The sequence below is a fragment of the Prionailurus bengalensis genome, chromosome A3 (genome assembly GCF_016509475.1).
Source record: "Prionailurus bengalensis isolate Pbe53 chromosome A3, Fcat_Pben_1.1_paternal_pri, whole genome shotgun sequence".
Lineage (NCBI taxonomy): Eukaryota > Metazoa > Chordata > Mammalia > Carnivora > Felidae > Prionailurus > Prionailurus bengalensis.
This window is the reverse complement of record NC_057354.1, coordinates 1,218,257-1,233,638: the sequence shown is the minus strand read 5'-3', so window position 1 is coordinate 1,233,638 and position 15,382 is coordinate 1,218,257. Positions and strand designations below refer to the sequence as shown.

The 15,382-nt window shown below is 65.6% G+C and overlaps 1 protein-coding gene across 4 annotated transcripts; it reads left to right on the top strand.

Moving 5' to 3' along the window:
• The first annotated feature begins 205 nt into the window (after positions 1-205).
• Positions 206-15,245, top strand: SLC17A9 (solute carrier family 17 member 9). 4 transcript variants are annotated; one of them, XM_043553497.1, is made up of 13 exons: positions 206-1,428; positions 6,350-6,547; positions 6,929-7,068; positions 8,973-9,072; positions 10,102-10,212; positions 10,803-10,899; positions 11,090-11,186; positions 11,808-11,895; positions 12,832-12,866; positions 13,184-13,299; positions 13,527-13,582; positions 13,739-13,768; positions 14,266-15,245. In XM_043553497.1, exons 1-13 carry the CDS (start codon positions 1,115-1,117, stop codon positions 14,441-14,443), a joined length of 1,560 nt encoding a protein of 519 aa, XP_043409432.1. In that variant the 5' UTR covers positions 206-1,114; the 3' UTR covers positions 14,444-15,245. The 4 variants fall into 4 exon arrangements, with proteins under 4 accessions (XP_043409432.1, XP_043409430.1, XP_043409431.1 ...); XM_043553495.1 differs by having other exon boundaries at positions 10,102-10,232; positions 11,095-11,186; XM_043553496.1 differs by having other exon boundaries at positions 10,102-10,232.
• The last annotated feature ends 137 nt before the right edge of the window (positions 15,246-15,382 follow it).

Below are 15,382 nucleotides of genomic sequence, written 5' to 3'. Positions count from 1 at the left end.
TGAATCACGTGCGGAACAGCAGCGCGTGTGTTGAAGACGCGGATGGTGAGCCCACCAGCACGTTGAAGAATGAGCCGCTCCGGAACTTGGAAGAATCCCGCTGTAGAACCTACACTGCATTAAATTCATTTATTATCCGAAATTCATTTTTGTGGTTTCCGGTCACGTTGTGCACACTTGTTTGTCCTTGGGCCCTTCTACCATTTAGGTTGGTAATTGGGTGCAAAAGACAGACTCCTCCCTTCAATAGCTGGTGTGAAGCTGGGGGGAGGGGAAAGAGGTGATGGGGGGGCACTCCCCCCCCCCCCCCCCCCCCGGGCCCGGGTCCTTGAGGTCTGTCGGTTACAGAAGCTGAAGCTGCACTGGGTGTGGCGCTGGGCCTGCGCCCCCTCGGGCTGCGCGGTACTGACGACTCCGGAGGCCGAGGGGGGAGGGAATTGGCTTCCAAAAAAGCCCCGTGGCTGGAGGATGGGGCCCTGCCCTGCGGGGATGTTTTAGGCTTTGTTCTAAGTGCAGTGAGAAGCCTTGGGAGGCTGTGCTGTGGCGGGACGGGACCCAGCTCGCTGGGCTGCCCTGTGCAGGACGGAGGAGGCGGCAGCTAGGAGAAGCCAGTGTGGCCGGAAGCCCGGTTGTGGCCATCGGGTCCCGGCGTCCGCGGCTCCGTGCTGGCCACGTAAAGCCCGCCCCCCGCACACCGAGAGGGCCCCGGGGACTCAGCTTGGGGGCTGGCAGACCCTCCGTGCTTGGCACGCCCTTGGGGCTCTGGCCTGTTCCGCACGGCCTGCCACGTGGACACTGCCCGCTCAGTTGCCCGGCGTTGGCTGGCTCGGGTGGCAGGGCGGGATCCCACCTCCGAAGACCCACCTTACAAACTGGGGGCGCTTGAGTCTTCCTGCTCTCGCATTCTGCGAAGACTGTCCCCAGTTGTCACTGGACGAGTCCACAGCCCTGTGACACGGGGACCACCACCATCCCCCGATTCACAGGCTCCTGTCCAACACCAGAGCCCTGACGCCAGGATCCCCCAGGCCCCGCCCTCCACAGCCTGGTCCGCCCAGCGGGCCACCCGCCACCGGGAGCCCCGCACCCTCCCCACTCCCCGCCGCCGGACTTCATGCGAGCCGGAGCCGCAGGGAGGTGGACCCTGACAGCTGCCGGTGGAGCGCAGGGCGGGGACCGAATGTGTGCCCCGCCCCACCCGCCCTCCCTCTGCGGTGGCCGTCCGGGGGCGACACGTCCTAAGAGCAGAGCGCCAGACGGAAGCACGGCCGGGACTGACACGTGGCCTTGGGCGGCGCTGCCCCGTGTGGGTTGGAGAGGCGGGCGCCCGACCTGGACGCGCTGCGCCCGCGGACGGCTGCCCCCGATGCAGCCGCTGCCACCGGAGGAGGCCCGCAGGGACGGGGCTGAGGACGCCCAGTGGTCCAGGTGGGGCCAAGGTGTGGGGGGCGGGGCGGTGGCTTGGGGACGGGGGCGAGGCCACCTTCTCTCCACCTATGGGCTGTGCACTTCCCTGACGGTCCGCATACCAGTACCCAGCCCCAGACCCCATCCCTTTTCGAGTCCCAGGGCCAGAGAGAGACCCCAGGGTCCTGGGGGGTGCGCAGGCAGGAGGTGTCCCAGGAGTCCTGCCTGGGGGAAGGGGGCATCGTCCTGGCTGGTGAAGGGGGAGCTCACGGACACAGCTGTGGGTCCTAGAAGTGACCCTGCCGGGTAGGACCACACCCATTTACAGGCCCCGAGTCCCTACCTGTGACCACACACCTGAGAGCAGGTTCAGCTGAAATGGCAGGTGGCTGAGTCCTGCCCATACCTGCCAGCTGTGTGCTGTGGACAGGTCTCCATGGTGGGGGGGGGGGGGAGGCTCCTGGGGGGGCAGGGCCCACATTCTGGGAAACATTCTGTTTCCACATCCACTGCCGAGGACAGAAGGCCCCAGGACAGGGGCTCTCCTCACGACTGTGACACGCTGAACAACCAGGCCACCTGTGCCGCAGCCCTCCCTCTGGTTCTGTGGACCCCGGGCCCACGTCAGGCCCTGGGATTCCCAGGCCAGTTCACGTCCGTCTCCCAGTGCCCAGGGAGCCTGGTCTCGGGACCTGCTGCTGCCGCCCAGCACAGGGTCACAGGAAGACCCTAAGAGGTAGTGTCCCCGAGGCTGGGGCAAGATGAAGGCAAAGCCAGTGGGGGAGACGGGAGAGAAGCTGGTCGTTTCGCGGGACAGGTGTGCAGAGCGGCGTGGGAAGGGCCGCAGTGAGCGTGGGAGCCCCAGAGCCCAAACCGCAGCCTCGGCCCGGGCCCTGCTCCAGGCATCTGCTAGAGCTGGGGGGCTGCGTGCTGGTGCCTGCCAGGGTCCAGGAGCGCTCTCGTCCTCCCCCCCACTCCCGCCCCCCCCCCCCCCCCTGGATACCGAGGGGCTGATCCAGGTACTGATCCGGGTGGCATGGGGTCACGTTTCAGCGGCTCTAGCTGGCTCGGCTTCAACTGCCTCCCTGTGTGCTCGCTCTGGAAGGGGCACTTGCCCCACTTCCCCGGGCCGTTGGCAGGGGAGGCAGCCTGAAGTTCTGGAGGGGTCTGGGGGTCCTGAGTAGAACTGGATTCAGCCGGGACGAGGCTGTCCCCACCCCTGAGTGGACCCATCGCAGTGAGTGTGGCTGTTTCTGGCTGCCCACCCTGTGTGCCCTCTGCCTCAACAGCCACGTGTCTGCCCTCGTGGGCCCTGGGAGCAGGGGTGGGGGCAGCCAGTGGCCTTGGACCCGTGGCCTGCAATGCCGGCACATTTCCCTTTTCTGAATCGAGGGGCCACGTGACCACATGTTTGCTCAGCCGTGGATGCTTATGCACAAGGGCCACTGGCAGGAAGCAGAAGTTTCTAGAAGGTTCATAGGAAGCATTCTGATGAGCTGGGGGCACAGGCCTGAGGCTCAGGGCAGGTCACTGTGGGCAGGATGAAGCTCTCCTATCCACTCTTGCCTTCTGTGTTCCCAAACAGGCCATCCGCAGGATCAAGGAGTCCGTGCCTGGGCCGCCGAGTCCAGCCAGACTTCCTTGTTCTGTGTCCCCAGCCACTGGAGAGGAAGTACCTCTGCCTGCCCAGCTGGCATTGCCTCCAGCTTGGGGACTGGGCCAGGGGGCCTCCCAGGGAGGAAGCAGACAGCACCTTGCCCCACACAAGCTCAGGGCAGACTGCTGGCCCTGATGCTGATGGGCCTTTCTTGGCTTCCCGTGGTCACAAGGAGGCCCAGGGGCAGCACCATATTCTAGGAGCCTGCCAGCCTCCCAGAGTGGGTCAGCCTCAGCTGGCCTTCCCACCCAGAGAGCAAACACAGCCAGGCTCTCGGGGTCACCAGTGAGATGGGCCAGGTGGGCTTGCTGGGGGCACAGTCCAGTCTGGACGCGGGTGGCCCTCCACTGCTCTGACCATAGAAAGGAATGAAGCTCCTTCTCGAAGGCACCTTTGGACTGTGGCTGTCTGTGGGGGCGTTGGAAACTCTGCTCCACGCCCGCCTTCTCCTGGTGCCCCTGGACAGTGCATACACATGCTTGCAGGGGGCGCGGGGGTGTGGGAGTGCCGTGGGCTCCCCCGGAATGGGGCACCCGGAGGCCGTGGTGATGCTGCAGCCGGCTGGGCTCAGGCCAGCTGGACGGACTCCAGGGGGCAGTTTGGGCTGTGTTGCTCTGGGCCTCCCCAGTAAGGCCAGTGGGAGTGTTTGCTCAGGAGAGCGATGTGCCCAACAGGCCCGCTGCCCCTGGGCTGGAAAGCTGGGTGGGAGGGAGGACCGTGTGAGGTGCTCGCGGGGCGACTGTGGTCAAGTCCCAGGGATGAGCGTCGGGGAGACGTTGGGGGCATCATCTTCAGGTCTGGAACCCCAGAGGGGCAGGTGCCTGAGCCCACGGTGGTCCGCCCTGCCAGGGGCCCCGTGTCCTGTGTCGGGTGGGCAGTGAGCTGGTGCCACCTGCGGGCTTATCAGCCTCGCAGATGCCTGGCCCTGCCTCTGCCCCACGGTCTTCAGTTCTGGAAAGAAAACTAGCGTTTGGGGCCCCCGGGCCCAGAGGGACAGCCACTGAGCTTCCCCTATGGCCCCATCCCTCTCAAGCAGGGGAAGCCTTGGGACCTCGGGTCCATGCTGCTGTCCCCGTTGTCCAGGCTTCTGAATCATTCCAGTAACATTTTAAGAACCTGGAGGTGGGGGTGGGGGGGCGTGTGACGGGGGTCACTGGGCAGTTTCCAAGTGGAGCACCGCCCCCCAGCCGACCTCAGCCAAAGCAGGGTCTAGTGTCTGGCTTCTGGAATTGCACAGCTGGGGATATTTTTAGCACAGGACCCGATTTCCCACTGGTTCTGGTATATAACAGCAGAGGGCCACAGAAGGGCGCCCTGGAGCCCTGCGTGCCACGCCCCTCTGAGGTCCAGAGGCCCAGCCTGAAGTGACTGGTCCAGAGCACGCCTGGGAAACCAGTCCAGGGAAGGGATGGGGTTCCCTGCGTCGTGCCAGGGCCCGGACGGGGACTTCTTTGATGCCCACACCACACGCCCCATCAGGAGCTGGAAGGCACTTTGGAACTGGAATCCCCAAGCCCCAGATGGGGCCCTGGCCTACAGATAAGGGTCTGTTGGGGCCAGAAGGCCGGCTGCTGGAACTCAGACTCATTCACCCCCAAACTCCCGAGTGATGGTGTCGAACCTCGAATCAGCTGTCTCTGCTGGTGGGACTGCAGGACCCCACGGCCTCAAGCAGTGGCTCCTTGGCTGTGGAGGGGCTGCAGCCAGGGGCGGCCCCAGGGCGCCCATGGTGGGGCCACTCAGCAGGTCGGGGCCGTGGGGAGGGCCGCCTCCTCCCTGACCGTGGAAGAGCGCACTGTGGTTTGTGGACAGGGAGTGGACCCACGTGGAGACATCAGCCGGAGGAGGTGGACACAGTTGCCTGGCCTCCCTTCCTCCTGGTCACAGTGGCTTCTTGTTGGGACACTGGGGACTTGCTGGTCACTCTGCTGTCTACTCACCCATGAAGAGGCAGCTGTCACGGGCACCAGCCTGTCTTCACTAAGGAGACGGAGGCTCGAAGAGGCCAGGCCTCTTGTTCCGTGTCCACAGACCCACCCGCACCTGGGCGCCTGGAGGCCAGCCCCCGGGGCAGCTCCTGTGGTCAGTGGTCCATCCTGCGGGGAGTCCCGCAGCCCTGACTTCTCCCGGCAGGTGGGCCCCGCTCCAGGTCGGGGCGTTTGTGGTAATGGGTGCGTCGTATCACACCCACTGATGGGGCTCCTGGTGTGTGCGCCCCCTCAGGATGGGTCCCCGTGCAGGCGGGGCCCCTGAGCTCCCCGCGGGGCTGCTGCAAGGCCCCCGCACTCTCTGACCACCCACCCCCAGCTTGCACACCCCGCCCTCCGCACGGGACATCACAAGTCGCCAGCGGTACCCCCTCTCCACCCATCTCCCACCCCCACGGCTGGTGCCCACAGCTCCCTCCCTCTCACTGTTTAAAAGTAAACTTTGTCTCTGAGGCCGGTTCTTGATTTGCAGAGTCACGTGAAGGGAGTGACTCTAACGCCCGCCCCTCCCTCCACATCTTCTGTCAGCGCCCTGCCTTTGTCCCGCCTGCCTGCGAGTCCCTCTCCGCAGGGAACCACGGACAAAAGCCCGGAGTTTGCTCAGATTTCTGCTGTTGGTTTTCACACCCCAGCACCCCATCTGGGACCCCACATGCATGGGGGCGTCATCTCCTGGCTCTGGCAGTTTCTCAGTTCCCTTGGTCTCAGGGGCAGTCGGGGAGCACTGGCCAGAAGTTTCAAGGACCGTCCCCCTGTGGACACCTGTCTGGAGACTTCCTAGGCAGCCGGGCCTGCCTCTCCTCCGCCCGGGTTCCTCCAAGGGCCGACCAGCCCCACGGCACTGTCCCCTTGCTGGCCACCCAGCACCGCCTGCCCCGACCTCCTCTGCGGGGCACACACAGCTTTCCTGCGGAGCCTTCGGGGACCCACTGCCCTGCTCCTATCCCGTAGTGGCCCACCCCTGCCACGAGACCCTCCCTTTTGGCCTCAGCCGGGGTCTCCTGGGCAGGTTACTGAGCTGTCTGCTCTTGCCCAGCTGCTTCCCTGGGGACCCTGGCCTGTGGGGAGCGGGGAGTGGGGGCGTGGACCTGGCTGCCGGTCCCGGCTAGCACACCCCTCCAGCTGTGCTCTGTCCCACGTGCCCCTCTGCTGGCCGTCCGGCTGCTCCCAGCCTCTGCTGTCGTGACTCGTTCCTAGAGTCTGCCTGTGCTTCAGGAGCCGACACGCAGGGGGGTTCCGGTGTCGGACGGGCGGCCACGCTGCCCTCCTGGGTGACACCGTCCCTCCTGTCCCGCAGGCCCGAGTGCCAGGCATGGACGGGGACGCTGCTGCTGGGCACGGGCCTGCTGTACTGCGCCCGGGTCAGCGTGCCCGTGTGCGCCGTCTCCATGAGCCAGGACTTCGGCTGGAACAAGAAGGAAGCCGGCGTCGTGCTCAGCAGCTTCTTCTGGGGCTACTGCCTGACTCAGGTGGTGGGCGGCCACCTGGGGGACCGGTAACCACCCCTGCTCCCCACGCGGGGCCGGGGCTGCCCCGGGGGGAGGCGGCTCCCGCAGGATGAATGTGGGGCCAGGCCTGGCCTGGAGAGAGGCATCGGCCGGGAGGACCGAGGTCTGTGGAGGAGGCGGTCCGGGGGCAGGTGCGCGGCTCCCCTTGGGGCGCTTGTCCTGGGGGGCGGGAGGGGGGCGCTTGTTGGGACGGAGGGACAGCCTGGGCCTGTGCCCTCACCCTCCGCCCCTTCTGCGGAGGAGGACGAGGAAGCGGCCCGGTGGCGGCATCTCAGAGCCGGGCTGGAGCAGGCACCGGCTTGGGCTCCTCCGGGCAGGACCCGCCCACCCTGCCCGCCACCCGCCACTGTGCTCTCGTCCTCCTCCAGGATCGGGGGTGAGAAGGTCATCCTGCTGTCCGCCTCCGCCTGGGGCTTCATCACTGCCGCCACTCCGCTGCTCGCCCGCCTCAGCAGTGCTCACCTGGTCCTCATGACCTTCTCGCGCATCCTCACGGGCTTGCTCCAAGGTAGGGCTGTCTTGGCAGCTCCCCTCTGCGGTCCCAGCCGTGCCAGCGCCAGGCGAGCGCGCACGTGTTGTGTACGCGTGTAGGTACATGCGCGTGGACACGTGGGTGTGTGGACGTGTCCGTGCAGGTGGGTGTACGTGTGGGTACATACGTGTACTCAGGCGTGATCCCGCGCATGTGCTTAGGTCAGAGGAAGTCTCCTGCGCCTGCTGATAAGGCCCCGGGAGCCCCCAGCGCGGCGGGCGGGCAGCTGTCCTCGTGGGCAGGGAGGCACGAGGACCGACCGCCCCCAGCAGGCGGCCGGCGCTCGGCTGCGCTTCCCCGTGGCGGGTGGCTCTGTCGTGCCACGCGAGGCCTTGGCGCCGAAGCTCTGTCTGTTTCCCAGAAATATTTCATGGTCTGGCACAATCCGATGTCAGATGCCCCCCTCCGCCAAAAGGCCCACCCCGGGGGTGTGGGTGGCAGGCAGCTTGCCACACGGTGGCCGTCAGCGCCCCTGGCCGCTGGAGCAGCGGGGACTTGCTGAGTTTCTGCGTGTTGCTGGGCAGAGGCTGCCCCTGGCCGGAGCCTCCGGGACCCGCGTCTGCACTCGGCCTCTCCCTGTTTTCTGGCCGGCCCCACCGGTCCGCCTCTCGGGCAGTCCGGCTCCTGAGCCCCCGTGGGTTCACCCCGGTGCCCCATGTGCGGCCGGTCCCGTGGCTGGGGTTTCTGGGCATCCAGCCAGGGGGCCCTCGGCTCAGGCTGTTCCCCCATCTTCCTGGGAGGTGGGGGGCCGGTCCATGCCGTTACGAGAGCTCAAGGGGCAGCGATCAGCCTGGGTGACTGGCAGTTGGTGTGGGTGGGGGTGGGGCCCCGACGGAAGGCCGGGCCCTGCCTCAGCCCCTGGCCTCTTAGCTCTTCCGGGGAGAAAAGCGCAGCACAACCGGCGGGAGCCGCCGTCCCTGTTTTAAAAATTAGGTTTTGGGGGGCGCCTGGGTGGCGCAGTCGGTTAAGCGTCCGACTTCAGCCAGGTCACAATCTTACCGTCCGTGAGGTCGAGCCCCGCGTCGGGCTCTGGGCTGATGGCTCGGAGCCTGGAGCCTGTTTCCGATTCTGTGTCTCCCTCTCTCTCTGCCCCTCCCCCGTTCATGCTCTGTCTCTCTCTGTCCCAAAAATAAATAAACGTTGAAAAAAAAAAATTAAAAAAAAAAATTAGGTTTTGCAATGATCATAGATTTGCAGGAAGTTGCGAAAGGGCCCCGGGGTCCCTCGGGCCTCCCTGGGGCGGCATCTCGTGTGGCTGCGGGACGACGACACATCCGGGCACCGTGGCTCCGTGGGGCCGCTCGCTCGGGCCTCACGGGCTGTAGGTGCACTGCGTGTGTGAACGCATGCGAGCGTGCGTGTGCGAGCGAGAGAGCGTGTGAGTGTGCGTGGGTGCATGAGCGTGTCATGTGTGAGCATGTGTGTGCGAGTGTGCATGAGCATTGTGAGCGTGTGCGTGTGAGCACGAGCGTGAGTGCGAATGTGCACGTGCGAGCAGGGCGTGCCAGTGTGTGAGCATGTGTGCGAGTGTGAGTGGGCCTGTGCGAGCAAGCGTGCGCGTGTGTGTGTGAGTGTGCGCGTGTGAGCATGCACGAATCAGCATGTGGCGTGCGTGTGTGAGTGCGTGTGTGAGTGTGAGTGTGCACCAGGACTCGAGCTGGTGTGGCAGGAGTGCCAGCTCAGACTCCGTCGTTCCCACAGCCCGTTCTGTGCCAGGACCCTGAGCACACCTGTCCCCCAGCTGAGAGTCCAGCTGACAGGTCCTCAGAGCCCAGTCCTGCTGGTCCCCGGGGGAGCCTCCCAGAGCAGCTCTCGGTCCTGGCTGGCCCCGCCCTGGCCCCAGGTGACAGCGTGGGGACGCAGCTCTCTGCTCGTTTCAGGGGTCTACTTCCCGGCGCTGACCAGCCTGCTGTCACAGAAGGTACGAGAGAGCGAACGTGCCTTCACCTACAGTGCCGTGGGGGCCGGCTCCCAATTTGGGTAAGTCCTGGCCCTGAGAGCCCAGGGGACAGAGGGTGTGCCCAGGGGGGCCTGGGCGGGGACAGGCCACGTGGGCGCCTTTGCGGCTCAGGGAGATGCGGGTCGGCTGCTTCTGTGCTGCGGGGGACCCCCCCCCACCCTTGTGCATGTTCTGTCCCCAGGACAGGTGGTGTGGTTGAGGCTCTGGCAATGGGACACGGCGTTCCCTTTCATCTGTGCTGAGGGAGCCAGAGGGGGTGCCGTCCCGATGTGGGAGGCTACCTGTGCCCCCTTGGGGGGCATGTGACACGGTCCAGACACGAAGACCCTGTCCCTGTACTCCTGAATGGAGGCCTCGCTCGGGGAGAAGGGACATGTTGCTGTCCTGATGGGGCTTCACTACCCGGGGCTCAGGTCCCTCACTTCCCTGCTGCCAAGAAGCAGGCAAGAAATCAGAGCGTGGAGGGGTGCCTGAGGACGGGCCAGGAGCCCGGATAAAAGCCCAGAGCGCCCAGTGGAACAGGGGTTCTGGATACGCCGTGTGGGACGTACTCCTACAAGGAAGGGTGTGCGTTGTTTCTGACATCCCGCTTTACCCAGGCGTCCTGGGCCCGTGTCTTAGGCTGAGAGGCATGGAACACAGTCTGCCCACTGCACAGATGAGGAAAGGGAGGCTCCGGTGGGGAAGGCGCCCCCCTGCCCACCCCCCACCCCCCGGCCTGCAGGAGGCGAGGATCCACAGGGCTTCTGGGCTTTGTGCTTGCTTCTCCCGCTTTTGCGTTTAGACATCTTGGAGGCCACCTTGGAGGCCCGGAAGCAAGAAATTAAAGCAACAGAGGGCCCCCGTGCCGTGTCACGGCCGCACGGCTGTGCCCGCGTCCCCTGGGCGCCGAGGCAGCCAGAAGTCTCCCTGAACGCTCCGAATGCTTCACAAAATACGCTCAGACTGGGGCGGCTGCTTTCCTGGCGACGAGCTTATGCTGGGTGGGGGTGCTCAGAGGCATCGCCTTGCCCCAGCAAAGCCCAGGGTCACGGCCACCTGTCTTTCAGGACGCTGGTGACGGGGGCCGTGGGCTCCCTGCTCCTGGACCGGTACGGCTGGCCTAGCGTCTTCTACCTCTCCGGCGGGCTCACCCTGCTGTGGGTGTGTTATGTGCACAGGTACCTGCTGAGTGAAAAAGGTAACTGCGGCCGGGCGGGCGATGGCCGGCAAACGCAGCTGCCCAGGGAGGGCGAGGGCCTGGCGCCCAGCCCCTCTAGCGGCTGCTAAACATCCACCCAACTCACCTGCGGAGTAGCGCCCGCTCAGCGGGTCCCTGGGCTGCAGCTTGGCCCCGTCCGGAAAAGCATCCTCTAGACTAGAACCTGAGGAAAATGCCAGTTCTCGGGCCGGCTCTGCCCGGGTTCAGGCCTGAGAGCCGTGCCCCAGGAAGAAGCGGGCACACGGAGACAGGTGCGCACCGGGCACAGGCAGCTGGCAGGGGCCATCGGTCTAAAGATGGCAGGAAGCGGGACTTGGGGGATCCGAGGACGGGGGAAGGACCGAGGAAGTCTGTTCAGACTCCCTCAAATGCCGACAGCCCAAGGTGCTGGCAGGGAGGACGGTGTGGCCGTCCCCGGGGCAGCCAGGTGGGCCGCAGGGCTGTGGGGGCGGTGGCCCCTGGAGCTGCCCCCCCGGGAGCCGTCTGTTACAAGCAGACGCCGTCCCCCGATTCTGAAGAGGTTCCACATGGAAACCGCTTGCCCCTCAGATCTCATCCTGGCCTTGGGCGTTCTGGTGCGAGGCCTGCGGGTGTCCAGGCGCACCAAAGTTCCCTGGAGACAGCTTTTCCGGAAGCCCTCTGTCTGGTGAGCCTGCGCCTCGGGGCCGCGGCTTGGGGTGGGGCGGCACAGGGCCAAGCCCAGCCGATCTCTGGTGTTCCTGAAGCCTACACAGGCCGGGGTCACCCCGGCTTCTGAGCTCCGCGGGGGCTGGCGGGGGCGCCCCTCCATGCGGTGCTGGGGCGCGTGGACCCTGAGCCCAGCCCGCGCCCCCCAGGGCAGCCATCTCTGCTCAGCTGTCGTCCGCGTGCGCTCTCTTCATCCTCCTCTCCTGGCTGCCGACCTTCTTCAAGGAGACGTTCCCCAGCTCCAAGGTGGGTGGACCACCCTGGTGCCCGCGGGGTGACGGAGACACGGTGTTGTTTGCAGCCCCACTCAGGCTCACGGCCCCGAGCTGACCTCGCCCGTGCTCAGGGCCTGCGGCCCCTCTGGTCTGGTGCAGCCACCCAGGACAGGGCCCCTTCCCACCACCGTGCAGCGCCCACTCCCGGGATGCACCCTGTGCGGCCGCCCGGCAGAGCCCTGTCCTAGGCTCAGCCGACGGTCTGTGTGTGGTCATGACTGAGGACGGGCCAAGTGGGGATCGCGACACGGGCAGGGTCAGCTTGGCCCACTCCACCCCGGCCACCCTCCCCGTCTGGTGACCAGAACCTCCTGCACCTCCACACGGTGGGCCTGTGTCCCCCCTGCTTGGCCCTGTCACGGTGTGGGGGGCCAGTGAGGGAGACTCGGCCTGAAGGCGGGTGGCCCTAGTGGACGTGGAGCTCAGCCAGGGTGGGGGAGGTCAAGGTCAGGGGGGCCCTCCAGCCCGGGAGCCCAGCCTGTGGGCAGGGAGAGACTTACCGGGCATCAGGGCACATGGGCGACCACCGGCCTGTGCAACCTCTCGCGGGTGGCCAGGCGCATGCCCTCTGAGGCCTCCCTCTTCCCTGCAGGGCTGGGTCTTCAACGTGGTGCCCTGGCTGGTGGCCATCCCCGCCGGTCTGTTCAGCGGGTTCCTCTCCGACCATCTCATCAATCAGGGTGAGCCCTGGGGGAGGGGCCGCCGGGAGCCAACCCAGCTTTGCCACACTGTCAGGGGTGGGGGCCTCCTCCTGGGGGTGCTACGGGAATGGGAGGGGTCTTGCCACCCTCAGGACCTCGCTTCGAAAGTGGGGCCCCGACCACCTCAGCCTCAGTTTCCCGGAGGGGGTGGGGCACAGGGAGAGGACCCGATTCCTGTGGGCACCGTGGAGCTCCTCCTTGGTCTTCAGAGGGGTCAGAGGTCATAGGTCGGGGGGGGCTGTGTGTGCGAGCCCGGGACCCCAGCGAACACGCCTGAGGACGAGGATCTCACAGACACGCACACCGCACGCGCATGCACACGCACACGCATTCTTAGACGTTAGTCCTTTCCTAGTGAGAGAGTGCTGCACCCTCACTGTGGAAAAAGTGGAGACTTCGCAGAAACAGGGAGAGAGCACGTGTGTAAACCGTCCTGGGGCCTTCCTTCTGCCTGTCTGCTTGACCTTGTCCTGGAGAGTCCTCTAGATGCACACCCAGGGCAGGGCACACGTGCTCACACGCACTTGCACACGTGCACCCAGGACACAGGACATCCAAGGCAGGGCGCGCACACTCACACGCACTCGCACACGTGCACGCATACCCAGGATGCAGGATGCCCAGGCAGGGCACACGCGTCCACAGGAACTCACACGGGTGTGCACATGCACCCAGGATGCCCAGCACGGGGCACACATACCCACACACACTCACACAGCTGCTCACACACACCCAGCACACAGGATGCCCAGTGCAGGCACGTGTGCCCACACACATGTGCACATGTCTCACGCATGACCCGGGACACCCCCTCCTTGAGCCCAGGGCCCGGCCCTCCCCTCCCGCTCCCTCCCTGCAGCCGTGCCGGCTGGGACCCCACATGGGTGCCAGTGGGAACCTCTCTCCTCTGCTCAGGTTACAGAACCATCACTGTTCGGAAGTTCATGCAGGTAGGGAGGTGGAATGCTCCCGGGACCTGCGGGTTGTGACCCCCCCGTCTCCTGACCCAGAAAGCATTCGGAGGTGCCCTGGGTCAGTGCTGGGGGCTGGTTTGGCCGACCTGAGGCCCTTCTCCCAGCTGTGCCCCCCCAGACCCCCGCACACGTCTCTGGGCCTGGGTCGCCCTCATTCCCCTCTGGTCGGACAAGTAGGGGTCTCATACCCGCTGGGCAGGCCTGGGAGGGGCTTTCCCAGTGACCTTGCTCAGTGCGCCCCGGGTGGCCCCGGGAGGAGCCCTGTCGGCAGGCACCAATCCTCTCTCCCGCAGGTGATGGGCCTTGGCCTGTCCAGCGTTTTTGCCCTGTGTTTGGGGCACACCTCGAGCTTCTGCAAATCTGTGGTGTTTGCATCAGCTTCCATCGGCCTGCAGACCTTCAACCACAGGTGAGGGCCGGGCGCCCCACTCACCAGCCGGCACCCTGGCACGGTGGCTGTGCCCTGGCATGGCTGAGCGCCCCGCTGTGGGGGTAGGGCCTTGGCTGGGCTGGGTTCCGAGTGCCCGTGTGGCAGTTTCTAGACCCCGGGTGCTCAGAGGACCAGCCCCGGACTCCATGGGGTGGCAGCCGCCCTGTGGTCACTTGCTCGCCCACCTCCCTTTCTCTTTCCCACAGTGGCATTTCCGTCAACATCCAGGACCTGGCTCCATCCTGTGCCGGCTTTCTGTTCGGTGAGAGCCACTGGCCCCCGTTTGAATAGGAGGGGCTGTTCCCCACCCAGGCGTTGCTCACCCGAGCCCCCCGTCCTCTCTCTGGGCCCCCAGGGGCTGCCCCCGGGCCAGGGCCTCCTGTGACCCATCCTCGTTGTCGCTCTGTCTCGCTCACAGGTGTGGCCAACACAGCTGGGGCCTTGGCAGGTAAGAGGCGGGCTGGGTGTCTCCCGGCTGTCCCACCCCTGAGTCTTCCCGCCCCGCCAGCCCCTTAGCCCTGCAGGGTGGGGCACGGCGCCCTCCAGGGTCCCCCGGTGTCCCCCAGCGGGGAGGGGGACAGTGAGATCCCGGAGCTGGTCCGGGGCGAACGTTCACTTTTCTGACGGCGAGCACCCCAGCCCTCACTTGACCAACAGATGTGAGTCAAATCCTCAAGGCCCGGGGTTCCAGGGGTTGAGTGGCTGGGTGAGAACGCTGGGGCTCACTCCCCACGGAGGACCTGTGAGAGGCAGTATGCCGGACAGCCCGTGAGGTCTCTGGCCCTCTGGGACCCTCTGAGGCCGGCCCTCCCTTGGCCTGGTAGCTTGGACACCTGAGTTCAGCTTCTGTCCCTCAGGCCGCCCCCGGCCTCCCCTCCTGGTACCCTAGCCCCAGTCCCCGCCCCGGCCCTCCCCTCAGGACTGCCCCGCCCACCTCTGGTGCAGGTGTCGTGGGCGTGTGCTTGGGAGGCTACCTCATCGAGACCACGGGCTCCTGGACGTCCATGTTCAGCCTGGTGGCTGCCATCAGCAGCCTGGGGCTGTGCATCTTTCTGCTGTTTGGAGAGGCCCAGCGGGTGGACCTGAGCCCTACCCACGAGGACCTCTAGCCGCCTCAGCCTGACGGTTCCCCGAGGACCCAGTGCTGCCCGCCTCGGGGCGTCGGGCTGTGTTGAAGAGCCTCCCACTCCTGATCCCGGGTGTGTGAGCAGAGGGGGACGGGCCCCAGCAGAGCCCGGGCGGCCCTGGTGGGCCTCAGTCTCTCCACCTGCCAGTGAGGTGATCGCGCCCTTCCCCGGGGTTCGTGGGCTGGCAGGGGTGAGTGGGATTGGTATTTTGAGTAGCAGCTGCACTGTCACAGTCTGTCCCACGTAGGTCTGCGTGCCCACGTGGTCACTGGGTGGGAGGGCTGCCTGTCTGTCATCACAGGGGCAGGGGCACCACCCAGCTGGACTCTTCCCTCAGACCTGCTCTGCTTTGCTTCTTGGCCCTGGGGCCAGATCATTCTTCCTGGGGGGTGCCGTCCTGTGCACTGCAGGCTGTTTAGCAGTTGGCCCCCGCCTACTAGGTGGCCCCCTCCACCAGTGATGACAACCAGCACTGGCTTCTGGCCTCACCACATGTCCTCAGGAGACTGTGCCTTGGGCCAGAACCGCGGCTCTGATGGAGGCTGTTGGGGGTTGTGGGCTAGACGCCCTCGCCCATCTTTGGGGCCCCCCCGGCACCCCCTGTGGGTCCCTCTCTGCCAGGGATGCTTCTGGGGACCAGGGAGCCCTCCCACCTTGTCCTTCTCTCTCTCATAACGAGAAACTGGTCATCTCGTGAGTTTGTAATAGATTCTGCAAGCTGTCTATGTAGAAGAACCAAGAATGTGGAGAGATCACACCAGACTTATTTAAATGATTAAACTGGAAAGGGAAGGCTGCGGTTTTATTAACCTTCCTTTATTTATTTATTTTTTCTGAAGCTTTTATTTATTCATCTTGAGAGAGAGTGAGTTGGCGAGCACGTGGGGAGGGGCAGACAGAGAAAGAGTGCTTGAGTGAACGGGGGAAGGGCGGGA